At 42.5% G+C, this 26,919-nt stretch overlaps 2 protein-coding genes across 4 annotated transcripts; both read left to right on the top strand.

The window, feature by feature from the left end:
* Nucleotides 1-102: 102 nt before the first annotated feature.
* CZH18orf54 (chromosome Z C18orf54 homolog) lies at nt 103-10,533 on the top strand. Of its 2 annotated transcripts, none has more exons than XM_086629185.1 (10): nt 103-141; nt 713-806; nt 1,473-1,799; nt 3,934-4,695; nt 5,667-5,814; nt 6,881-6,989; nt 8,169-8,300; nt 8,978-9,051; nt 9,947-10,081; nt 10,501-10,533. In XM_086629185.1, the coding sequence occupies exons 3-10, from the start codon at nt 1,523-1,525 to the stop codon at nt 10,511-10,513; spliced, it is 1,650 nt and encodes a 549-aa protein (XP_086485311.1). In that variant the 5' UTR covers nt 103-141; nt 713-806; nt 1,473-1,522; the 3' UTR covers nt 10,514-10,533. The 2 variants fall into 2 exon arrangements, with proteins under 2 accessions (XP_086485311.1, XP_086485310.1); XM_086629184.1 differs by having other exon boundaries at nt 5,664-5,814.
* A 48-nt stretch (nt 10,534-10,581) lies between these two features.
* DYNAP (dynactin associated protein) lies at nt 10,582-23,153 on the top strand. 2 transcript variants are annotated; one of them, XR_015222929.1, is made up of 11 exons: nt 10,582-10,616; nt 14,870-14,953; nt 15,885-16,109; nt 17,346-17,552; nt 19,344-19,577; nt 20,323-20,476; nt 20,928-21,037; nt 21,606-21,719; nt 22,271-22,417; nt 22,689-22,882; nt 23,099-23,153. XR_015222929.1 is itself a non-coding variant. In XM_086629186.1 (10 exons), the coding sequence occupies exons 2-10, from the start codon at nt 14,879-14,881 to the stop codon at nt 22,803-22,805; spliced, it is 1,383 nt and encodes a 460-aa protein (XP_086485312.1). In that variant the 5' UTR covers nt 10,582-10,616; nt 14,870-14,878; the 3' UTR covers nt 22,806-22,936. The 2 variants fall into 2 exon arrangements, 1 of the variants encoding a protein (XP_086485312.1); XM_086629186.1 differs by lacking the exon at nt 23,099-23,153 and having other exon boundaries at nt 22,689-22,936.
* Nucleotides 23,154-26,919: the final 3,766 nt, after the last annotated feature.

Here is a 26,919-nt window from a genome sequence, read left to right as displayed (position 1 = left end):
CGGGGCATGCCGGGAGATGTAGTCCCAGGCAGAGCGACTACAGCTCCCTCAGGGCAGCGCGGCCTCCGCTGCGCCTGCGCGCCGCCATTTCGCGCAGGGGTGCGCGCCCTTCAAAAGCGCTGCCGGAGCGGTCGTTGTGAGGTGGGGATATTCGGGCTGAGGCGGGCTGAGGCGGGCTGAGGCGGGCTGAGGCGGGCTGAGGCGGGCTGAGGCGGGCTGAGGCGGGCTGAGGCGGGCTGAGGCGGGCTGAGGCGGGCTGAGGCGGGCTGAGGCGGGCTGAGGCGGGCTGAGGCGGGCTGAGGCGGGCTGAGGCGGGCTGAGGCGGGCTGAGGCGGGCTGAGGCGGGCTGAGGCGGGCTGAGGCTCTCATGGCGTTGCAGAGAGGCTGTGCTGCTTTAGGCGCTTTCTTTTCTCCGTGGTGGCTGCTTCTTGTGAGGGAAAGAGGGTTGGGGGTGCTCGGCATCTCTCCCCGGGGTGTTGTGTGAGGTTTGGGGTCCCAGGAGGTCTCTGGGCTGGTCCCTAGCCTGGCTTCTTGTTTTTTTGGGGAAAACCACTTTGGCCTTGGAAAAGCTGGTCTCTATTGTGCCTTTTTCATTTCAAATCTTCATGCTGCTGTTGCACAATGATGCTTGTATGTATGCTATATTTGACATAACAAATATAACAATGGGATGTTATCTTAACAGGTTTTTCAAATGATATTTTACCTGCAGGGATGAAATAAGCTGTTTGGTTTCTTTTGGTGACTTTGATCATCCTGATTACAGCGTTTGGAACAAGGCTGCGCTTCCAGCTCTTCAGTTTACGGTTTGTGGGGTTACACACACACTACTGCCTTAGTAGGCAGCTTGGGTTAGGTTGGCTAAATTGTGTAGATAAGACAGTTCTAAGTGCTCCCGTGTGGCTTGTAAAATTCTTTTGCTGCGTGTGCCCATTCTGGTTCCATAACGATACCAGCAAGGGTAATGGCTTCCTACCCTTTGTAGTTTTTCATTTTACCTAAGCTTCTTTTACTTCTGTTTTTGTCCATTAACACTACTTTTGTGCTGGTTCTGAAATAGAAAGTTACTGATACTTCTGTGTATCTTTGAGTTGTATGTTTGGTGACAAATGTTGACAATTCTTACATAAAATCCTATTCTTGCAAAAGCAGGGTACTGAGGTTCTTCTAGAACTAGTGAGGAGCTGGCTTTTCTTGCCTTTTTTTTCCCATTATTAAAGTTTCAACATACAAGGAGTTTTCCCCGTTATTTTTTTTTTCAGAGCCTGTTATTTTCTACTTTATCTTCTGCTTTTCTAGAGGTGACATATATATGACAAACTTATTGAAAAGCAGCAAGTTAAATGGCTACATAGTGGTTTCTTAGGAATTAAAATTCCATGACAAAAGTAAAAAATCCTAGCTACGTTACAGTTTGAGAAGACATTTAAGTGCAGGTGATCACTTGTGGTTTTGTTTCTTTTTCCATTTAGAGTGATCAAAAAGATGACTGAAGATTCTAACAGAAACGTGGATAAAAACCATGACAAGCTCAATAGAAAGTGATGTCTGCTCTCCTGATTCAACAGTATCTTCTCTTTTAAGAAGCTATAGCATTGACAGGGATAATCCATGCTCAAACAGTTTGATTCACTACAAGGACAAGCTTTACAGCTCGGCATCTGAGGCTTTAGAGGCTTATATTGAAGATTTTGATTTAAGTCTCACATCGTCAGAGATAAGCACTGGAAAAATCTGCATCTATCAAAGCACTCCCAAACAAGTGAAGTTTTCAAAGCATCATGCCAAAGAAAAACATGGTATGTCTCTGTGAACGTGCCTTTTTAATAAGTTTTGATGTTTGCTATTCGTTTTGCTTTTTTCATTGCCAATGGGGTTGTAACTCCTTGTCTCGTACCAGGAGTGTTTTGTAAAAGGAATATTCCCTGCACAACTTCTTACAAGTCTTTATGGTGTAGTAAATGATACTTGGTCATGGACTAGCAATGTTTGTCATCACAAAATGTCAGATATTGGAAGGGACCTCAAAGGATCATCTAGTCCAATCCACCTGCTGGAGCAGGACCACCTAGATCAGATCACACAAGAACGTGTCCAAGCGGGTTTGGAACATCTCCAGAGAAGGAGACTCCACAACCTCTCTGGGCAGCCTGTTCCAGTGCTCTCTTACCCTTACTGGGAAGAAGTTCTTCTCATGTTTAAGCAGAACCTCCTATGTTTCAGCTTATATCCATTCCCCCTTGTCCTATCATTGAGTGCCCCTGAGAAGAGCCTGGCTCCATCCTCATGGCAGTCACCCTTTCCATATTTATAAACATTAATGAGGTCCCCCCTCGGTCTCCTCCAAGCTAAAGAGACCCAGCTGCCTCAGCCTTTCCTCAGAAGGGAGATGCTCCACTCCCTTAATCATCTTTGTGGCCCTGCACTGGACTCTCTCCAGCAGTTCCTTGTCCTTCTTGAACTGAGGGGCCCAGAACTGGACACTATTCCAGATGTGGCCTCACCAGGGCAGAGTAGAGGGGGAGGAGAACCTCTCTCGACCTACTAACCACACTCCTTCTAATACACCCCAGGATGCCACTGGCCTTCTTGGCCACAAGGGCACATGGCTGGCTCATGGTCATCCTGCTGTCCACCAGGACCCCCAGGTCCCTTTCCTCTGTGCTATTCCCCAACAGTTCAGTCCCCAACTTGTACTGCTTTTTTGTAAAAGCTTGGTGGCTCAGTGAGAATTCATGACTGTGCTCATAGAAATGATGTTAAATTCCAGATTATGGAGTAGAAAGTGTATTTTTCTCTCTGAGTATATGCTAAAGACAGTGTAAATCACTTGCATAAGCCCGAGGCTTGGAAAAAAATCTTGGTTTCCAGAGTAAGTAACATCAGAATCTATTTGAAAGATTTTTTTAAACACTGCTTTGGCTTAGAACAAAATTTGCCTCTTATCCATTGATTTTTATGGAATGTACTTTTGGGTCTGAAGTCTAACCCAGCTGGGTATATGGGTTTGAATTGGCTTTTGTTGTTATTAGCTTGAATAAATAAGTGTTTAATTGATTACATGAGCTTTTATGAGAAGATCTAGAGTTGATAATGTGCTTGAACTAGTTTATATTGGAAATGTTTTATCCATTGCAACTAAAATAACGAAGTCCCAAGTACAGGCAAACTTTGTACCTGAAAAAGGATGCATGCCTGGGTGGCATATTGTATTATTCAGGGCTTTTTCTTTTTTCTCCACTGTAGCCTATAACCTTCCTCTAGCTTCACACCTTTTGGGTTTTTTCTCTTGCCAAGACAGCTATTTTTCAGCTGTGTTTTGCTTTTGTTTTGTATTTTTCTAATGCAAACCACCTTCTACTTACGTTTAACTGATTTCCCAAACAAAAATAAGCATTCTAATCATCACTAAACCAGAGAAACTGTTCTATGAAAGCTGTTATCTCATATTTTACTCCAAATTTCTCCATTGCTCTTCTCTGCAGAGGTGTCATTAGCTCTGTTCACGTATTGGCTAGTCTGCATGCATGTTTTCTATGTTCTAATAGTCTGCAATATACAGATTTCACTTACTGATATGACAGTGAAAGTGAGCAAAACCTGGTTTTGTGAATCAAAGTGCTTCACAGTTTCTGTTAAAAATTAAAAAAAGGCATTTAATGCTCGAATTCTTCCCTGAAAAACTGCCAAGTCAAGTCTTAGACAGTTTGTAGAGTCACAAAATGGGTCTAGAGGCCCACTATGTGGCTACTTGCCTGGCAAGCTGTTGCTTTTAGCCATCCTACAACCGCTCCTACGAGAACTGTAGTTCAGTACCTTCTGGTAAATAATACATTTCAGCTTTAAATTATTATTCCATGTTAGATCTTAAAAATGTCTCATTCTGGTATGCTTGGTGTTCAGTGATTCATGGAAAATATCTTTGTTTTGCAGCATTGGCTGGGTTTAATCAGCACCCAGGACTGGATTCTCTTGCTTCACCCTGCAGCAGGCAGATTGAGGGTGACCCAGACTCGGTTAGTCTCACGACGGATGATCTGTTAACGTTTCCAGCAGATGGATCATTGCCCTTTGTCCAGTGTACTCCTCCGAAATCGTGGCTTCAAAGTAGGGAGTGGAACAGGCAGTCACTTCAAACATCCTTTGGCCCTTCCGAGACCTCATCGTTCAGTACTCAAAGTGGTCCCAGTCTCCAGGAGAAAGGGAAAGCTGTTGCTCACCAGAATCCCCCCAAAGATTTCAGCAGAAAGAAGCACCGTGTGTATACACCTGATAAGTGTGATTCTGTCCCCTCTGAGGGAAGACCTCTGTCTTTTGAAGAGAACTCGAACACTTTGAAGAATTATCCAAGGTGGCTTACCAGTCAGAAGTCTGACTTAAGTGTATCAGGGATAAGCAGTATTCCCAATTTGCACTACCCGGTCTGGCTGAAAAGTTACAACCTTTTTTCTGATTCAACTAAAGAAAGTGCTTGTCAAAATTGTAACGTACAAGGCAAAGCTTCCTCTTTGCAAACCGTTGAGATCCTGGAAAAAGGACACTCTGTAGATAAAGACAGTTCTAATTTTTTGGAACAAGATGGCTGCCTGCCTCTGAGAAATGAGAATAAAGTAGAAAGTTGCAACGATGCCGGTCCACTTGCATGCTTCCAATTTGATAACTCATTTTCGAAACACACCAAAAAGCTGTTCAGAGGTAACTAGATTTCATGTAATTTGTGGGGTTTTTTTCCATTTTTGGGGTGTGTATATAAAGACATGCACATGTTGCTTGTATTTTTAAACCAACACTCTTAAGCTATGTGAGTCTGCACTGTACAGTAGGCTTATTCACTTCCATCTTTGACAGATGACTCAAAGCACTTAGTAGTAGTTGACCAACTTAAACAGCTTTTATACTGTAAGCTTTCATAAATCAATATTTAAGCATTCCTTTCACAGCAAACTATTTATTACAGGGGCATACTTAGTACCTCCCTGCAAGATAATGACAGTAATTCCATAAATATTTTAGTAGAATTGCAAGTGTTAAATTAAATTACACGGAGTGTAACCTTGGGGGAGAGAGAGAGCTAAACATAGTGTAAAGGAACCTGTCAAACTGGTCAGAAATACCATGTATCCTGCACTTTTTCTCTACTTTACTCTGTCAGCAGGAGATAGTTGTAACCAGTATACTCCAGTGCCTTCAGTTTACGTCAGGAGTTTCCTTGGGAATCTCATGTAGCTACTCTTTGCAGGAGCAGGGAGGTCCTCCTGTGGTGAAGCACCATCTTGGCATGAGGAAATAGCAATAAGATTTGCTTTGATAAGAGAGATTAATGCTTCAAAGTGTTAATTACTTTCACTTCTGTCCAAGTTGATAGTTTAAAAGAGAAATTATTTTGTTATGCAAAGCCTAAAGATTGATCCCTCCCTTTTTTTGAGGTTTTATATATATAGAAATGAAGTTAAACCATTGGTTTTGTGCATTCAAAGTGACAAAATGTCTGCAAATACCTAATGTGTGTGCATGATGAACTTTAAATGTAGTGTTATATATATTTTCACACAAAAAACTTTACCAATGTAAATGTAAAACATTACTTGTTTTTCCAAGAAATGTGGAAATCATACCCTTGAAGAGGGTTGGATGCCTTGTGTCTTTTTATTTTTTTTTTCTAGAAGACCAGTTTGAGCTACTTGCCATGAAGGCTGACAGAGATCTGGAGAGTTTAACTGAAGATGAACCAAATAATCTGGACAACGAGGACAGTCCTTCTACAACAGAGATACTAGGAGCAGAAAGATCATGGGAAAAAGCTCCAAGTGCTCTGTAAGTAAAAATATTTTGGACTAATTTGTGAAAGCATAGGTAATTAATATCTTAATAGATAGGAAGAATAGAATTCTTTAATAATAGATAATAATAGGATTCTTAATAGATCAGAAGTAATGTTGGTGTGGCAGGTACATGAAGATTTACTACTAGGCTTCTTGCGTCGTGCTAAATGTTTGATGTTTCAAGGTCAGGAGATGGGTGCACTGCTTTCCCTTTCTCACTGACTTGCAAAAAGTGCCATCAATACTGCTCACCGTTGCCTTTTAACAATATTTTTTGTATCACAGTTGATATACAAAATTATGACTTTCAAGAGAAATTATTTAACGGAACTTAATTAACAGATTTAACAGTTTATGGGGAAAACAAGGTAATGTTGGGAAGTGCCTTTTTTTTAAAAAAAAAAGTGGGGCCTTGGGAAGGTTTGGAGCAGTCTTGGAAGTGAAATTTCAGTTGTTGAGGAACTGAAAGGTTGTTTCCTAGGATCAAAGAATACTAAAAATAAATAGAATTATAAGAAATAAAAAAATAAATAATAATAAATGATATACTAAATTATAATTAATAATAAATAAAATGGTAATAGATAATAAAAATAAATAATTATAAGAATAAATAGAATTTATTAAAAAAAAATACTAGAATTTCCTACAGTTTCCTGCTGTTTTTAAGAAGCAGCCAGGTGTGTGTGGGCCAGGGTGTTGCCAGTTTCCCTTTTCCTTAGAAGATTTGGAATTATTGGTTAATTCTAGAAATATTTTTCAGGTGAGTAAAAGTCTCAAACTGCAGCATTGTAGATTATAGAAACAATACTATTTATGCTCCTGTTAAGAATGGGCTAGTAATCTAGTCTCCTGCTAGCCACCAGAACACCCATGTGGGAGAACATCCCTGGAAATCAGGTTTCATTAATATCTGTGTCTATGAGACTAGTAGCTCATGCCCTTTGGCCACTGAATGCAATATATCTGATTGCATCACAAGGACTACATCTTAAACCAATTATTTTTGTTGATAAACCCGTTGTTCTAACATCTCCATTGCATCTTTAATGGTTTAGCAAACCACCAGTGCCTGCGTACTGGGAGGACCTGGAGAAGGCTCTGCCGTTCCCCAAGGCAGACATCATACACAAGTTCTTGGAAGACTGTTTAAACGTCAAAAATAAGGTCAGTAAAACTGAGTATTTTTGAGTGCCCGAAATAGTTTAATAATATTTTGACTTTTACACTACTATATTTTATTTAAATAATAATTTTCCTGCCTCAAGTAAAGGAATAACTTTTGTTTTGTGATTGATGTATTAAATACTTCTCATTTTCTTGCCTGGCTGATGTGCTCTGGGGTATGAGGCAAGTTCAAGAGGTAAGTTAAGTGTTACGTAATATATTTCTTATTCATGGATTGAGTTTACTTTATGATTATTCATTATTTTATTCCTCTTCCGACATATTAATCGCAGTCTTAATATCGTTCAGTCTTTCATTTTGATGAGCTGAACCCTTTTTCCTTTTCTCAGGGAGGGAAATGAGCACTGAGCCCATTAGTCTAGTTGTTAATTTATGTACTGGTGTGTTTCCTTTCCTTTCTGCCCTACTCTCCTTGGATCTAAACTGCTCCAAGATTCTCTTTTCCTGTCCTGTAGGAAACAGAGCATTACCCTTGAAGTTTTTCCACTGTGGTATATACTTCTGTGTCCCTAAGGGGTTAATTGACACAGAACCTAACGATGTGCATGAGTAATTCAAATTATTCCATCCAAATGTTGCTCCACTGGCTTTCATCCTTCATGTTTCCCATTCTTTTGGTTCTGCTAGATGATTGGGCATTTCCAAACATCAGTATCTCTATTATCCACCACAATTTTGTCACCTCAGGTTAATTTGCTTTTTTGATTACAGAATGAGGAGATACCATATAGATCATAGAATGGTTTGGGTTGGAAGGGACCTCAAAGATCATCCAGTTCCAACCCCCCTGCCATGGGCAGGGACACCCTCCACTACACCAGGTTGCCCAAAGCCCCATCCAACCTGGCCTGGAACACTTCCAGGGATGGGGCAGCCACAACTTCTCTGGGCAACCTGTCCAGTGCCTCACCACCCTCTGAGTGAAAAATTTCTTCCTTATATCTAATCTAAATCTCCTCTTTTTCAGTTTAAAGCCATTGCCCCTTGTCCTGTCACTTAAATTAAGCTGAACCAGTGTAGCATCATACCTGTACAATTCATACATAGACCGTAGAAGGAGACACTCATAGAAATGAGCCTTTATATTGTCGGAAACTTCAAAAGTTTGTTGTTTTATGTGCACTGCAGTATCAACAGATTCTTTGGGTTTTGGTTTAGGAAGACACTTCCTGTGGAAGTCACCATCACAGGCCCCTTGAAGCTTTGAAGCTCATGTTGTTTAAACTTCAAGCAGTTCAGGGAAGTTTAAGCCAGAATGAAAGTGCTGAGCAAGAGGAAGAGTTTGAAAAAGTGAGTAGTCAGTTTCCTCATGTTGTGTCTTGTCAAAATCGATGTTAAGAAAAATCACTAATCCTTTATAGACTCAGTTTCCAGTTGTCTTAGAGCACTGCCAGCAGATTCAATCCAGTTTGCACCAGGAGCATCCTAGAATGGTTTGGGTTGGGAGGGACCTCAAAGATCACCTAGTTCCAACCCCCCTGCCATGGGCAGGGACACCCTCCACTACACCAGGTTGCCCAAAGCCTCATCCAACCTGGCCTTGAACACTTCCAGGGATGGGGCAGCCACAGCTTCTCTGGGCAACCTGTTCCAGTGCCTCACCACCCTCAGAGGGAAGAATTTCTTCCTTGGATCTCATCTAAATCTCCCCTCTTCCAGTTTAAATCCGTTGCCCCTTGTCTTTTCACTACATACCCTTGTATATACCCTCTTCAGGAGAGGTGGTGCAGTCTCTGTCCTTGGAGGTTTCCAAGATGTGACTGGATAAAGCCCTGAGCAACCTGTTGTAACCTTGTAGCTGCCTCTGCTTTGAGCAGGAGCCCACCTCTTGAGGTCCCTCCCAACCTGAATTACTCCATGATTCTAGAAAGTTGTTGGCAATACTTTTCCAAAATAAAAATTCCATGTTTCTGTCATATTCAGCTACTTTTCCTTCCCTCATTTAACAAGTTCTTTTTGGTTTTAAGCTTTCCGAAAAAGCAGCGACTGAATTAAAACTGTGCGACAGTGAGATAATCCCTCTTACCAATTCCATTCAGAAGTAAGTGGCCACTGATTTTTTTTGACTTTTCATTGTTCAGAAAGTGCAGAAAAGGAACAATAAATTAGCTGAGAGTGTTGTCACGTAATCTGAAAACTTTCTTTGCTACTTAATTAAGAACACGGCAGTTCATGGAGCAGAGAAATATCTAGGGAATAGTTGCAAACAAACACTTGTATTTCAGCTATATCAACAGAATTATTGCTCCACACAGATGGACTTGAAAATAATCAGACTTGCAGAAGTTTGGGTACGGGACAAAATATTTTTTTTACTTTTTTTGCTACAGTGGAGAAAATAATTGCCAGACAACATGTTTCATTCATGAAATCAGCAGAACCCTACCGAACAGTTATAAGTGACCATGGAAATAATAAGTTTGAGAAAAGGCAGGATTTTATTAGGTAGAACACTTTCAACAAAACTTGGTGTTGCAGGATAGTTTTTATACTGTAATGTGAAATTAAAATATTTTAAAATTTTTAATTAAATATTAAAATGTGGAAAAAAAAATATAGCAATGTAAAAAATTACAGTGACTTTTCCTATTGATACACCATTTTATGACATAATGCTTTGCAGTGTTTAACATCCTGTGTTAAATAACTATTAATAATTTAAAAGAAACTCTGTGTTCGTGTGAGCACCTGTATTTGGAGCTGAAGTTGTAAATACCTCTTCTCAAAAAGTATTTTTTTTTAAAAAAGGTGTGTTTTCTCTCTAAGTCAGTGGAACAGTTAGACGTAGAGCTGTAAACTGTATGTAATCCCATTCAAACTGTGCAGCTGTTTGTAAGAAATCAACCTAATTTGGGGTAAAATATAAATAGTGATATATGCACTGTTTTTATTTTTTGTATATATTATATGCACTGTCTTTGTTTTTCCTGATCTAGGGCTTTACACCACTTGTCACGTCTCAAAAGCCTTGTTGAAGACACCAGTGACCACCAAGAGCAGACTGATGAGCGTGAAGATAAGAAAAAAAAAATAATCTGTGAAGCTGATATCGAAGAATATTTAAATATTGTGTAATTGAAATAATTTGGCAACCTGACCACTGGTGAAAATGTTTTTGAAAGTTGAAGCAGTGTTCTCAAAAATGTTGTATTCAGTATTTCTGTACATTCTTTTCATTAATTACTTCAAAGCTTAATTGAGTATTCGTGCTTTCAGTAGGATCGAACAATATGTGACAGGAAATATCACTTTTTAAAGACTATTTAATTAAAACGTGAACATTTCCAAGGAATAATCTGTGTGTGTGTGTAAAAATTTTTTAAAAACTAAGCTATTTGGCCGATTGTAGTCATCACTTCATGACACAGCCTGTTAGAAGCAAGGGGAGCTCAGTATCACGTGTAAAATTAAGCAGTGAGGTTTAGCAATAATATAATTTCACAAATAGCCAGAGAAGTAATAGAATTTTTTTTTTCTTTTTTTTTTGCAGCATAATTGAATAGAATTAGCTCATGAAAGCCACCGATACGCACTGGAACTTGTGGAAGGGAGAGAGGAGTAGGACTTACCCCATGTGGCAACAGCAAATTGAGAGACAAAAAAGCTGTAAGTAGTAATTTGAGTTGTGACTTGAAATATATGGACAGAATATTTGGAAAGCACCCTTTTGTACCTCTTCTGAGGCTTATATCATGTAGCCTCAGACACTTTTACGCTGTCAGTAAACAAGATATCTATGGCAACGTGCCCTTCTAGTCAACTGGTTCCTTGAATCTGGGTATTGAGGTGCACATGAGCATGTACTGATTGTGAGAAATGAAATAGAAACCAGAAAAAAAGGAGAAGGAAGATTAGCTACGTATTTCTCCCATCTTCCTGGTAAGAATTAGTAAGTAGATAATAATAAATTACTTCATTTTATGACCGTTATGGGCACATAGGTGAGTCATAAGTCATAGGGAATAACACGATTTCAGACAGATTTCGTTGGTCTTTCTCAAATGCTGCAAGCGAGATGGGAAATCAGAGTACAGCAAATGAAATGACTCCGCCCTTTCTTGTGGAAGCATTGCGTTGCTGCGACGTGAACGTAGAGACCACCCAATGCTCTGGGTACAACTGTTGTCTCTGAGACAGTAGCTGTTTGCCAGAGGTTAGAATCATGGAATGGTTTGGGTTGGAAGGGACCTTCAAGACCATCCAGTTCCAGCCCCCCTGCTATGGGCAGGGACACCCTCCACTACACCAGGTTGCCCAAAGCCCCATCCAACCTGGCCTGGAACACTGCCAGGGATGGGGCAGCCACAGCTTCTCTGGGCAACCTGGTCCAGTGCCTCACCACCCTCTGAGTGAAAAATTTCTTCCTTAGATCCAATCTAAATCTCCCCTCTTCCAGTTTAAAGCCATTGCCCCGTGTCCTGTCACTACACACCCTTGGAAAAAGTCCCTCTCCAAAAAATGTAAAATCAATTGCTAAACAAAAGTCATTGCCATATCCAAGATGTCAGTGATGTTCTTGTCCTTGAGGCTAGATCAGAAAAAAGGAATTTTCTTGAACTCCAGTCTTCCACAGCGACAGTGGGTAAAATACAGACAGAGGCTGGGAGTTGGAGGAAATAGTAAAATAAAACAGCAGGACTGGACAGAAGGAAATTCACCCTTTCTCAGCACATTCCAAGAACTGTTTGCTAAGGATGTGCACAAGTATTTGTGATCTTGTGTATTTGCATGTGCAGGAAATGTTTTATGAGGAGGGCACTTCCTCAATTACGGTGTATATATGTTGGTGAGACGGAGCTGAGGGAAGTAAAGGGTTTGATGAAGACAAGGATTGTGCTCTTGAAGAAGATCCAGTCTGTGGTAAGACACTGGCTTGGCATGGTGGGAGGAAAATAGATGGTTTTTTTTGTCTCAGGGATTTTTTTTTGATTCATTCTTTTCTTACGTAACCCTGACACTGCCAGAGCAGTTGGATTTGTTTTCTCAGAGATGCTTGTGGATTCTCACATATCTAAGTATCTAGGATTTGGGAAATCCTTGAAAATCATGATGGGAATTTTCTTTCTTGTTGATTGTAAATGCTGTGATCTACCATGGTTTTTAATTTTTGTATCCTTACTCAAAATATTTGGTCGACTTCACAGTTGGTAGGTCTCTCCCTGTGCAGAGAATTGTTGTTCAAAGGGAAATGAGAAAAACTTTTCATTCATTTTCAGTTTCAATGGCAGAGCTTTCACAGCTCTTCCAGAACAAAAAAGGACGGACTGCTGAGGAGAGATGGGCTGTATTTCATAAAAAAACTCAGTGCTTCTTTCATTTTAGAATTACCAACTTAGGAAGGAAGGCTTTAAACTGGAATTAATGGGGTCTAACGACAAAAGGATCTACATGTTATCCGTGGAAAGGTGACCAGAGGCACAGTAACCATGGATATAAGGTTTTTATAAAAAGGATCGAAGCAATCTGGAAACAGGATAGAGAATCTGCTGAACGTTTAAGGTGTCTATACTGGTGCAGGCTGTATGGAAACTAAATGGACGAATGTACAAGGTTCTGCATGAATTTGTGATTTAGGCAACGTAACTGTTTACTTGGGGGGATGTTTTGTTTGGTAACAAATTGATACAGAAGCAAGTGGAGGTGGCACCTGAGGAAAAGGGGAGGGAAGATACATTTCTCTATGAATGTTTCCCTTTGTATTGAAGTCTAGAACATAGTGGGAGATAATATGTTAAAAGTATCTTTATGATCATAAAAGGAGAAAAAAGCCTGAGTGCTATGTCAAGGACCTACCATTAAGACCACCAAACCAAGAAGATAACATGGAAAGAGCATTTTTGGAAACAACTGCCAGAATAATTTACTTTCATTTCATTCTATGAAATGAAATCTATGAAATAATTTACTTTGAGGACATCCTAGCTCACCAAATTGTTCTTGAGGGGAAAAAAAATTGAATACAGTGCATCCAGGATATTTTTAAACTAGGATGGTGATCCAGAAGGTGAAGGTTAACACAAGAATTTTCTTACAGGGGTTTCAAGATTTTTAGAATGGGTAAGAGGAAGAATAGAAAAAAGCAACTACAAGCAATTCAAAGATCTGTTTTGCAAAATCCTATGAAAACAGTCTAGGAGAAAGGTGCTCAGGAGTTTGGCAGTTCATAAAAATATATATATTTCACATAGTTGCAGGGTATCCTGATATGGAACAGTGAAAATAACTGGAATTTGTCTTGTAGTCCTCAATGGGGTTCAAGAAGGAAGCGTAACGGAAATAGCAAGAATTGTCCCATGAACAGTAAGCTTTTGGAGAAACAGCTGAAGCTCTTCTCAAGTTCTCAGTGATGTTTAGAACCCAGCACGGTCCCATAATGGGCTAGAAATGTCACTTTTAGCAAAAAGTCAGCTAAATGATACCAAAGAATTCTAGGGCAATAAGCTCAGTTTCCTAGAAATTCAGGAGTGTGTAGTTAAATGTGGAATATATCCAGGAAATGAAGAGAGAGGGGAAAAAAGAGAGAGGTCGTTACAAACACTGTGTATTACACAAATCCAGTTTCCTTTTTATGGCTGGATGGCAACATTTAACACTTGTGTGCCTCAAAGCAGGGAATCTTAGTCTGTATTAAATTATTTTAGGGTCATGGTTTAGTGGGGGACTTGCCAGTGGTGGGTTACCAGTTGGACTCGATCTTCGAGGTCTCTTCCAACCTAGATGATGCTGTGGTTTTTAGGGAAGAGTTCTGTTTAGGACTGAGAAGTGCTTTTTGGTTTATCCTGCAAGCAGTAAACTTAGGAGGTCAGGGAGTGTCAGCAGGTTCAGAAACAACTTAGACAAAGTCAGGGAGTTATAGAATCACAGAATCCCAGAATGGTTTGGGTTGGAAGGGACTTCAAAGATCATCTAGTTCCAACCCCCTGCCATGGGCAGGGACACCCTGCACTACACCAGGTTGCCCAAAGCCCCATCCAACCTGGTCTTCAACACTTCCAGGGATGGGGCAGCCACAACTTCTCTGGGCAACCTGTCCCAGTGCCTCACCACCCTCAGAGTGAAAAAGTTCTTCCTTATATCCAATCTAAATCTCCCCTCTTTCAGTTTAAATCCATTTCCCCTTATCCTATCACTACACACCCTTGTAAAAAGTCCCTCTCCAGCTTTCCTGTAGAGCCCCTTTAAGTAGTTTAAGGAGTTTGTTGTGAAGTGTAAAGGGAAGAGGCTCTTTCCTTTAGCATCTGGCATCCAACAGTTGTGTGTGCTTGTGAAGTGTGAAAGGTGTAACCTGGAAGTAGTAGCCAGGCTGTATACTGGGCTGGATGTACTGTTGGGCTCACCTAGGTGTAGTTAAGTCCAACCCAGGAGGGTAAAATGGAACAGTTCTGTTGCAGCAAGAGTGATTTGGGCTTGTGAAAATCTTTCAAACAATAATAACATGTAAGTAGGGAAATGGATTGCCAAAGAAGTTCTGGAACCTCAACCGTTTTTGTGGTTGGAAAAGTCGATTACACAACCAGCCAAAACTGTAGTTTAAGTATCTCAGGTCCTTAGCAGAGGTAAAGGAGGTGGGTGATCTCTGCTTTTTTGCCTCCCCGAAGTGTTTGATGGTCCAGACTCTGTCTCGTTGTCATGTTGTGTCTTAGTGTTCATGTGAGGTGTGAAGAACGTGGAAATGGTGGGACCTTTCTGTTGTAGTTCAGTGAAGAAGAGTGTTTCGTGTTGCATCACGTTTCTGCACAATGGTCCTAAACACCATGAGTCACTTCCCAGGACTCTGTAACATAACTGAGCACATACTGGAATTAATGTTCTTTTGTCTCAATGGTTTTCTTGTCTTTTGTGGACTCATCTCTTCTCAGCTTTCCTAAATGGATAACCAGGCATTTGAAATGCATGGAGAGAGCAGAAGTCCTTCAAAAGGAAAAGAGTGGCCAAAGAAAGAGGTACCAGTCATATGAAACCATAATTAGCAGAGTCTGTTTGAAGATTAAAATCTTATTTTGTAATATCACCTAATCCTACACTATTAAGAAGGTCCTGAGGAAAATAAAAGTTCTGGAGGGCTACAGTTGCGTAGCTCCACGTGCACTAGCTGGGATCTGAACTGTGGGATGTAATTCCCTGGCCCAACTTGAGTTATCAGCTAAATTCTTTCTCCTGTAACTACTGGACAAAGTCATTATCTTTGGCTTTTTTAGCTTTAAAAAGGGAGCAATTTAAACTGGAGAAAAGATTGGTGCTGAATAGAGTACGGTGATATTTTGAGCACTTTGCTGCTGCCAAGAGAGATGTATTTGTAAAGAACTTTTGTCAAACACGTTCGTGAACAAGGTAATTTTGTTAAAATCAGCAAGTAATCTTCAATTTTTTTATTTCTGATTGGCCAGCTTAAGGAATCAACGTTCACAGCTCACTTTCAGGTGCTCACCATCTGAAAAATCAGCCCTTGGAAGACAGATCAAGCTGTGCACCCGGAATCAGTCGAGAGTGTTAAAATTTGGGCCAGAGAACACAGTCTCTATTCATCTGAAGCTGCAGCTTCAGCCTGAATGTCCACAAAGGAACCTTCCAGTAAAGAAATGATGCCCAGAGCAGTGAGCACAGAAATTTCCCCATTAGAAACAGCAGGGAAAAAATCCTAAAACATTTGTAAGACCTCAGGATGAGGAAGATGTGCTTTTACTTGATGAAATGCCGAAAGGACAGCAACAATCTGATAAATAAGGTTTCCCTGTCCTGAGCCCAGGAATTTGGTTCTACTTCTGTTTCTGAAAGCCATACTGGTTTGATCACGAAAGAACTATCACCAACTTTGTCCTGTGCGTTAGATCTAACAAAACTTTTTTGTTTGTTTAGGCTTTTTCTTCGTTTCAGGAACGAAAGGGCAGCTGGTCCCTCATGAAAATCTTTCTAGTTTGTCTGTTGGCGTGTGTTATCACCACGGCAATAGGAGTGCTGGTCCTGTCCTTGGTCTATGTGAACAGCACTCCCTTTATGAGAGAGATGGATGTTAAAAATGATGGCACATCTTCCCCAAAAGCAGATGAAAAAAGTGTGGATATCCGATTCCAATTCCTGAATCATCTGGGGAAATCAAAGGTAAAGTTTTCAGCTTGGGCAATAACATTCTAGCCTCATATAGAGAAGTTTAATGAATTAGTTTCACCTAAGTCTAAGTTTTTTTTCTCAACTTCACCTAAGTTTTTTAAGCATTAGGTGCTCAGTCTAAACCTGTTATCCAGGCTTCTTTTAAAACCCGTGGGGACAGACACAAACTTCCTGACAGCATTTCACTCCAGTTCACCACAGATGTTGGAGGTGCTATGGATCTCTGGAGCGCTTCTTGGAGAGCTAAATAATTGCTCCAACAAATTGGGCTTGCGAGACAAAGCAGCCATTTTAGGTGTGAATGTGAAATTGGTGTGAAATTTTGAGAAACAAAAGTAGAAAGATGAAATCTTAATGTAAGCTGAGCAGCACACTAAACTTCTCGTTCTTAGGACTGGATTCACACAAAATCTTATGTTGGAATTAAAAATGAACTCCGTGATCTTGTTTCGGCGAACTAAAATGAATTCATTGACAATGTAATGAAGCCCTAGGAATTATGTAGGTTTTGTTTAGGTGTGTTTTGATACTTACACAAATGTATCCTTTGAGCAAACTCTAAAGACATACTCCATCTTCCAAATATATCTTTAGCCAAAAAAAATAATTCCTGCTGAATTTTTGCTTTTCAGAAAAAAAAAAAAGGATAGATTAAATAGTAATGGCACTTGAATGTGACAACAGCCATGCTGGTACTCTGTCGTGATTTAACTATGTAATTCATTTTCAAACAAAAGATGTTTTTAAGAATGCAAACAAAAGTGTTGAAGAGGAGAGCCACCATTTTATATGCCATCCCTGATGGAAGAAGTGATTCTTCCAAGTACAAAACGTTCTAGAGGCAAATATTGGGGAAGAAATAGGCTCAGGTGCAAATAGTTTGCAAATGTAGAAATTCAGAAAAATGTCTCATTCAATAGATGTTTAGAATCTAAAAGTTTACACATATATGTAACTCATTTCCCAAATCCAAGTCCAGAATGATGTAAAAAGAGGAGGAGCAGATAATTTGGGTCTCGATATCGCTCTTTATCTCTTGTTTGCAGAAAAAATATTACATCACGACATAAGAAAGTGTATAAATGATTGGGAAAAGTGACTAAAACACATAGAGAATCCTCACTGAGAAAAGGAATCCCTTCAGTAGTGCCCAGCCCAAGAATATTCTGAAATATTTCTGGAATGTTTGTTCCACAATAAAATTTTCCACTCTCCCTAACTTGACAGGTATATAACTACCCAGGTGGTGAAATTCAGTGGGCGAGATTCAGGAACGATGTAACTGAATATCAAAGTGATGAAGAAATGGAATTTGGAAAAAGCATCAACAACCATCGCTCCAAAATGACTTTTGGAACCTTACGGATCAAGAGCAAAGGGCTTCGAGCTCCCCACTGGCATTTTAATGCCAACGAACATGGCTACCTGCTACAGGTATTATCTGATTGTGTCAGCTTTCCCGTTTGGTTTCGCAGTTTGAAGCATCATGTGTAGAAAATAAACGTTATATACAAATGTTCACGGGTAATAGAAACAGAATTACCATTCATTGATGGATGACATGAGTTTTCCTGCTGGAAATAGCATTTTCAGATGGAGATACTTGAAATAGACTGTTTAGCCAAGCACAAGTACAGGCTGGGCGGAGAGTGGATTGAGAGCAGCCCTGAGGAGAAGGACTTGGGGTGTTGGTGGATGAGAAGCTCACCATGAGCCGGCACCGTGCGCTGGCAGCCCAGAAAGCCAACCGTGTCCTGGGCTGCACCCAAAGCAGCGTGGGCAGCAGGGCGAGGGAAGTGATTCTGCCCCTCTGCTCTGCTCTCCTGAGACCCCCCCTGGAATACTGCATTCAGCTCTGGAGTCCCCAGCACAAGAAGGACATGGAGCTGCTGGAGCGGGGCCAGAGGAGGGCCAGAAAGATGATCCGAAGGCTGGAGCACCTCTGCTATGGAGACAGGCTGAGAGAGTTGGGGCTGTTCAGCCTGGAGAAGAGAAGCCTCCGGGGTGATCTTGTGGCAGCTTTCCAGTACCTAAAGGGGGCCTACAGGAAAGCTGGAGAGGGACTTTTTCGAAGGGTGTGTAGTGATAGGACAAGGGGCAATGGATTTAAACTGAAAAAGGGGAGATTTCGATTGGATATAAGGAAGAAATTCTTCCCTCTGAGGGTGGTGAGGTACTGGAACAGGTTGCCCAGAGAAGCTGTGGCTGCCCCATCCCTGGAAGTGTTCAAGGCCAGGTTGGATGAGGCTTTGAGCAACCTGGTGTAGTGGAGGGTGGTTGGAACTAGATGATCTGCATGGCAGGGGGGTTGGAACTAGATGTTCTTTGAGGTCCCTTCCAACCCAAACCAGTCCATGATTCTATAAAAACTGAGGTCAGAGGACTTTGAATACCTGAAAGTTACAGAATTTTATGGACTTCTCCAAGTGCTTGCAATGATTGAAGTAATTACATTATAGAACCATCGTAGAATCACAGAGTTGAAGGACTCTCAAGAATCTTAAGAAAGCCTCTGGCTTCATCCCCTGTTTTGATGCAGGATAAGAATACCTAAATATTTGATATCTGATATCAGATATTAGATACCTAAACATCTGATAATATAATATCTGATGGTTTTGTTCAGTTTTTAAACATCTTCAACAAAGGAGCTATTACAAAATCAAAAAATAGTTGTCTCCTATGTTTCATCACACCAACCCTTATAAAATTTGTGCTGGTATTCAGACCATGTTTTTGTTTATTGCAAAAAAAAAAAAAAAATAATCCTAATTTCTCCTTGTTTGTTTTCATTGGCTGTGGAGACCCTCAGGTCGTCTTTCTTTCTCACAACTTTTTCTACATAGAAGACTTTTGTTCCCGTAAAGTCTTCTCTTTCCCAGACTTTTCTTTCCTACTCCTCCTTTCCCCTCTGCCCCAAATAAATCTTCTTTGAAAAGGTTTGTCCTGTCTCACCTGAGCATCAAATTTCAAATCTCTCACTGTGAAGAATTCCAGGTAGCATGTTGATTTGAAGACAACATGATCTTTCTTTGGAAGCATTGGTACTGAGATACATCTCAATCATTAATTTATTAGCTGTTCACTTATTAAGAAATGGTTTAATGTGTATTTGTCATGTGTTCCTTAAACTCTCTAAAATTTTGTCACTTAAAATGTTGTTCTGGATGTAAGTTCAAACGAGAAAACTTTCATTACAGTCATGAAATTCTGATTCTGTTGCAGGGTACTGCCTGGATTGGAGTGATTGGTGCAGATGACAGCGTGGTTACCACGTACAATGTCACAGCTGGCCAAGTGATCTTCTTCCCTAGAAACACAGTGCATTGGATAAAGAATGTAGGAGCAGAAGACTGCCTGTTCTTGCTGTTCTTCACAACACACGAAGAACTCCAGACCTTGGATGTGGATGATGCATTTTTCTCTACCCCAGAGGACATAGCAGCCAGAGCATTAAAGGTCTGTGTGATGGGACAGCCAACCTCCATCTAGTCTTCTGCACATCAACATGGCAGTCCAGGTTCTCTCTGTTTCTTGGAGAGGAACCTCCCTGCCTGTCCTATTCTTCTCAGTCCCATCAGTGTGGAAGGATGTACTCATCCTTGGTGTAACTGTGCCACCCTGTGTGTTTTTATACACAAGGAGCAATAAGTGATGATGCTCTCTCCAAGAAACTTGTTCTCCTCCACTCTTCACATGTATCCCCAGTTCATGGAGGATCCTCCATATTTCCAAGGGTGGAAGGGAAAATAACATAGTGAAGCCTAAAGCTGATTTCCCAATAGCCTCTTGCTGGATTCTGTGGTGTGAGAAGATCTCACAGGAAACTATGGATGAGTCTGTCTCCTTGTTAAAACGGGCCTTATTTGAAGTTCACAGTTTCATATGAGCAAGAACACGGCCACAGAGTTTCTGCTGAGTCTGGGGAATTTGCAGAATTGCCATAAAACTTCCCACCCTGAAACAGTTTGATGGGAGATGGCTGGAGTTTCCCTTCTGCTCCAAAATCTCTGTGGGAACTGAGAAGGAAGGGCAGAGCAAAGGAGCAAAATATTGACAGGGCGAAGCAATTAAAGAGATGAGGGATGTCCACAAGGCAGAATTTGTCTGCCACCAGGTGCTAAGATGGGATATTCCATAATATAAAAGCAAATATTTAATTCCTCAGTTTGCTGAATCAGTCAACTTACTGTGTGTCTCGCAGCCACAAGGTGGAGTTAACTTCATCAGGACGTTCAAGAAACAAGTAGAAGATCAAGCAGTTAACCTCCCACCAAACTTAAACGAGCTGGTGCAAAATGCCACCTACGTGCAGTCTCCGGACAACCTGGTGTGGCAGTACTTCTACAATCTGAAAGGTATGCATCAAAGAACTTGGTTTGTCTTTCTGGAGGGTGGGGAGGAGGGGATCTATAATCTAAACTTTTCATTCCAAAATTAGAATCATAGAATCACAGAACGGTTCGAGTTGGAAGGGACCTCAAAGATCATCCAGTTCCAACCCCCCTGCCATGGGCAGGGACACCCTCCACTACACCAGGTTGCCCAAAGCCTCATCCAACCTGGCCTTGAACACTGCCAGGGATGGGGCAGCCACAGCTGCTCTGGGCAAGCTGGCCCAGTGCCTCACCACCCTCTCAGTGAAGAATTTCTTCCTTAGATCCAATCTAAATCTCCTCTCTTCCAGTTTAAATCCATTGCCCCTTGTCCTGTCACTACACACCCTTGTCCAAAGTCCCTCTCCAGCTTTCCTGTAGGCCCCCAGTGTTAAACCTTGTTGGAAGCGCTCATGAGCTGCCTTTGTTTTAGGGTCAGCAGAATATCCTTTTCCAGGAGGAATCTTCCAGTGGGCTCGCTACCGCAGAAACGGCACCGGCCTAAATGAAACAGAAAAAATTTTCAGTGAGTCGTTGAACAAGGTACGTGCTTTCAGTTGGATACTGTAGCTATTTAAACATTTAATTTAAACATTTTTTAACATTTTATTTAAACATTGGGGCTGTTCAGCCCGGAGAAGAGAAGGCTCTGGGTGATCTTATCGCAGCCTTCCAGTACTTAAAGGGGGCCTACAGGAAAGCTGGAGAGGGGCTTTGGACAAGGATGTGTAGTGATAGGACAAGGGGCAATGGATTTAAACTGGAAGAGGGGAGATTTAGATTGGATATAAGGAAGAAATTTTTCCCTCTGAGGGTGGTGAGGCACTGGAACAGGTTGCCCAGAGAAGCTGTGGCTGCCCCATCCCTGGAAGTGTTCCAGGCCAGGTTGGATGAGGCTTTGGGCAACCTGGTGTAGTGGAGGGTGTCCCTGCCCATAGCAGGGGGGTTGGAACTAGATGATCTTTCAGGTCCCTTCCAGCCCCAACCATTCCATGATTCTATGATTTAGGCACAATATGCAATTTGTGCACATTCCTCGCTGCTTTGTCATGTATCCCAGGGATAGAAAGGACTTGGATGTTTTTCTGAACATTTCTGTTGTGCTTTTCAGCATGAAAACACTCTTACTTTAGCAACTCTCAGGATATTCAGCAACGGACTGGGGCAGCCTCATTTCCACTTCAACGCTAACGAGATGGGTTACGTCATTAGCGGCTGCGGACAGGTAATTGATTTATTTACCCAATTTATCCGTGAGGGATAAGTCAGTGGAGTTTTGGCTGCAAAACAACTACAGACCTCCTAACTGATTCCCAGCCCTGATTAATAATACTATAATTAGTAGTATTACCAAACTTTCCGTGCCCACGCTTTCCTGCTCCATACAAAATTTTGATCTCCGTTAATTTGTGGAAGCTCGTCTGGTCCAAGGGGAATTCCACAAAGGGCGAAATTTGGGCATCTCAAGTCGCTCAGCAAAACCACACGTGCTTATGACAGGAATCCCCGCTCTCCTGAGCGCTGGGAGTACAAAATGAACAGGCAATACTTTTGATTTAGCACCTCTGAGGAACAAATAAATAGGAAAAAATTTAGTGAGTATTAAGATTTAGAGCACAGGTTTGCGGTGCGAAGATAATCGAGATGGAACGATGAGACTCCATCACGTGAGGACTTACTATGTCCTTACTCAGGAGTTTACATAGGACCCCCTGTACCTTTTTGGAGTCTCAGTGAATGTCTTGGTGTCGAATATTGCTGCTTTACTTGCACCAGGTCGGAGTTATTCTCTCTGGAGTCACTGCCAACTTCAACATTGGCATTGGAGACGTCATCTTTTTCCCCGTCGGAACCCAACATTATATCAAGAGTGTGTGCGATGAGGATTTGCTTTTGCTTCTTGCCTACAGTACAGGAAACCAGGTGAGAATTCCGGTGGGCGAGGGGAGTAAAGGGCTTCGTAAGCCTTGAGTAAATCTAATCCTGGGAGCCAGAGCAAGGGTGTCTTTAAGCTTACACAGAGCCAGTCGTCTTGACAGCCCAGTGTAAGACTTGTCACTGGTTATATATTTTCCTATTAATTCATTTTTATCTTGGATTTGAGGTGCACTTGCATATTGCCCGTTATTAATATCCTAAAAAGGATCAGGTAGCTGGGATGATTCTTTTTAAAATCCTGTCTTTTTCTTCACAGCTGGAAACTCTTCGTATGAATGACTACTTCCGTGGAACAGCAGACCACATCCTTGCTCAGCTATTCCTCAAGAAACAGGCTGAGTTTAGGAAGTTCCCAAAGGCTGCCAAAAAATAAGGCAAATAATCTCTTTGACCAGCTGACGGCTGCACGAATTTTTTTGACGCTCGCAGCGTTTCTAGCAGGACTTTTTGGTAACTTTCTCGCTATTTATCCAGAGGAGATATTGAGAAAAGAAGAATTTGGAGTTACGAATTATGGAAAGTTCTTTCCATTTTTGTATTTTTATCCTGTGTTATTTATAGTGCAATGTAATTTGCTTGTATATTAAAGTCATTTCGACCTTTCCAATTCCCTTTGGCTCTGCAGAACGTCCCTTATCCCACTGTGTCTCTTCTCTCCCGCTACAGCTCGGTCTGTCCCAAAACCAGGAATTATTAGAAACTCCGCATCTAACAGCGATGGCAGGAAGGAGCTCGTCACACATTCAGGTCGTATTTACTCTCCTTTGCCACCAAACTGCTCTCTGATTTTTAAAAGAAACAGTTTTGGCTGCATTCTTAGCGTGAACGGAGAATCCGTAGCAGAGAAGCGCTGGGTTAAAAAGAAGTAAAGATTCTTTCCCAGCCTGACATCTTGTGACCCTCAGGTTCTTGTTCCTCCTTGTGGAAATATTTAATTATAGCCAACGGGATGGCTGCAACAGGGAGGTGAGGAGATCTTGCCCTGTTTCCCAGGAGTCAGGGCATATATTTTTTTTTTTGGCTCAGGAAGTGTTTAGTTCATGGGGTTTCAATCAAATCAGGATCAAAGTGGTTTATGGATTTATCTAGACAAGGATTCAGTGAAATGTGCAGTTGGGATTCAATTTCATTTCTCATCAAGGCTCTTGCTAATCCCCTGGCTACTCTTTAATCCAGCTGAAGGTCACCTTCTTCTTCAGCTTCATCACTTTGGGGCAAACATCCCATCACCTTGGGCTGTTCCACTTGCAGGTTCTACCCCGCTTCCCTCCTTACCCCACCGCCTGGGGTTGTCCTGGCTGTTTGCAGAGCAGAGGGAATGCCTGTCCAGGTCCTTGCCCAAACCTCTCCCCAAATACCAAGCCCAGCTGAGCTGGCACGGCTGCCTCTTTGGGATTTTGATACAACATAGCTCAGGACACCACGACCTGCCTCATCCCCTGTCCCACCAGACCTCACAGGACTGGTATTTCTTCTGGACCGTGTCCTCACTGGTCACCACCTGGTCTGGCCTTGACCTGAATCTCACAGTCAGTGCCAAGACTGGATTAGCCCTCTAAATCAATGGATTAATTCTATTAATTAGAAAAGAAATATCTAAAAGCCTGGAATTTCTGATTTGTACGTTGCAAGCTGATCTTTGGGAGCCCCTAGACGCCGGGAGGCTACGGAAGGGCCGCGATCAGCACGTCCTGCGTGCCGGTCTGCGTGAAACCCGTACTCCGCGAGCAGGGCTAGCGTGCTCCGGAGAACTTCTTGGAAAGGACTGGGAAGGGAAACGTGTCGCTGTCGTTTCTCACGCCGGGATGGAACGATCATTGCCTCGCACGGCCAAATCCATCAGGTTAACAGCCTGGGAAATGCCTTTTCCGACAGCGATTACTGCCCCGGCAGCTGTTGCAGCCGGGCCCTGGTGCTTCAAAAGCACATTTCTTTTTATTTTATTTTTTTTTATTAACTAGCCAGCATGTTTTCAGACTTTCTTTTTTTCTTTTTTTCATTAAGTTTTGGTCTACTGCTTGCAGACTGATCTTCCAGGAGATTGAAGTGCTTTTTGCTTAGCTGTGTGAATGCAGGCGACCTGACCGAGGAGGGCCACGGAGATGATCCGAGGGCTGGAGCACCTCTAATATGGAGACAGGCTGAGAGAGTTGGGGCTGATCAGCCTGGAGAAGAGAAGGCTCCGGGGAGACCTTCCAGTACCCAAACGGGGCCTACAGGAAAGCTGGAGAGGGGCTTTGGACAAGAGCATGTAGTGAGTAGACAGGGGGTAATGGCTTTAAACTGGAGGAGGAGAGATTTCAATGGGATCTAAGGAAGAAATTCTTCCCTCTGAGGGTGGTGAGGCACTGGCACAGGTTGCCCAGAGAAGCTGTGGCTGCCCCATCCCTGGAAGTGTTCAACACCAGGTTGGATGGGGCTTTGGGCAACCTGGTGTAGTGGAGGGTGTCCCTGCCCATGGCAGGGGGGTTGGAACTGGATGATCTTTGAGGTCCCTTCCAACCCAAACCATTCTGTGATTCCCATGATAGTAAGTGCAATAAAAACCCAAAATAGATTGGATTAGCTTGCCATCCTCCTTCCTGGTCCTGGGTGGAACAGGAGTCGGGGTGATAGGGAGCAGCTTCTCCCTGGGCATGGGAGAACATCTGATGACTCTGCTCTATCAACCTCTGCCATAGAGTTGGTTTTCCAACTCAACTCCAAATTTTCCCTCTGCTGGAGATTAAACTGTCACAACCGCAGATCACCGAGTGAAATTTGGACTGATCGGTGGTTTTTGTGATCAGCTCTGCTGCTCCCCAGCTCTATCTGCCTGGTCCCTCCAAAGAAGATGGTCTTTGCTCTCAAACTAGAGATGTTGGCTGTTGGGAGGTCTCCTAACAGCCCAGGCTGGAAATCAGGGCTGGTTTATTTTAAGAACATCTGGCTGGTGGGATGGAGCTACACCCATCCTAGATGGAGGCAGGACAACCGAACAGATGTTCTCTCAGTGTCCTTTCCACCTATAGAATCATGGAATGGTTAGGGTTGGAAGGGACCTCAAAGATCATCTAGTTCCAACCCCCCTGCCATGGGTTCTTCACCGCGATCGTCCTTGTTTGAGACGCCCTCGTCGACGTTTCCGTGTGTTTTAATTGACTGGGGAGAGTAAATGGCAGCTTTTAAATAATTAAGGTGCTGCTAATCCTCCAGAAATGTCAGCAAGTCCCCAAGAGACACCACATGCCATCCTCTTTCTTGGGAAGTGGCTAATTAAAGGGAAAGTTATTTATTTTCCGGGAAAAGAAATAACCCTGCGAGGCCGGCAGCTCCAGCCCGCTTGCCGTGGGGAGAGAAGGGCTGCCCCTCGCCGAGACGCGGTCTCTGGATTCGAGGGGTTAAAAACCAGTCGGATACTGGATACAAATCCATCGCCCGCTCCGCGGTGACGTGACCGACTGGCAGCGGAGTTGGCAGGTGAAAGCCAAAGCTGGAGATGGACACGCCAAAGTCTCAGAAGGTGCTGGCCACCTGCCGGTGAGTGCAGAGGGAGGAGGGGGGGGGATTGCAGCCAGCTCTGCCGGAGTTTTCTTTGGGAGACTCTGAAATAATTAAGGATGCGTCAACTAAGTTCGTTAGCGCGGGTGAGATGCCTGCAGGCTGTCGGGGTGGAGCCCCCAGGTTCCTATGGCATAGGGGAACCATCTTGGTGGGATGTAGATCTCCTGTATCATAGAATCATGGAATGGGTTGAGTTGGAAGGGACCTCAAAGATCTTCCACTTCCAACCCCCCGGCCATGGGCAGGGACACCCTCCACTACACCAGGTTGCTCCAAGCCTCATCCAACCTGGCCTTGAACACTTCCAGGGATGGGGCACCTACAACTTCTCTGGGCAACCTGCTTCATCCCTCACCAATAAAAACCAAGCAGTTGGAGAAAAACACCTTCTATTTGAGGTTCAGTATTTCGTGGACAGAAGCAAAAGGAAATTGAGGACTGATTTTTCTGGGAGAAGCAGATTCCATCTTTCCCTCAAAGAGAAATCTGGATTATGCCAGATGAGCCGATCAGGAAAAAAAACAAACCACTTTTCTGAAGACTGGAATATGGTCAAGTAAAGAGTAGCCGGAGCCTTGGACATCTGGAGCATCTTCCCTCCCCTGGTGCATTCCGGACCAGTGGCTTTGAGTTCTCCTTGCAGCTCTCACTGGGAGCTCACGCAAGAAGTTGGTCTCCAGTTCCATCGATCCCAGCTCCCTCGTCAGCCTGTTCCTTGGGATATCCTCAATCTTTTCCTCTGCCTAAACGGGTGCTTATTTTAGGATGCGCCGGCATCGGTGACATCCCTTTGCTAAAGAAAATGCAAACGTTATTTTTGTCCAAGTTCTCCTTATTTTGGGGAGAGCCGCTATAACGGGAACCCGGATCTGCTCCATCTGCTCAATCTATTGACTGGTTTTTTTTTTTTTTTCCTGGCGTTTCAAACTGTCTGGAAGCTCCAT

The sequence above is a fragment of the Tauraco erythrolophus genome, chromosome Z, assembly GCF_009769465.1.
Source record: "Tauraco erythrolophus isolate bTauEry1 chromosome Z, bTauEry1.pri, whole genome shotgun sequence".
NCBI lineage: Eukaryota > Metazoa > Chordata > Aves > Musophagiformes > Musophagidae > Tauraco > Tauraco erythrolophus.
The sequence above is the reverse complement of the archived record's forward strand: the minus strand, read 5'-3'. Positions and strand labels throughout refer to the sequence as shown.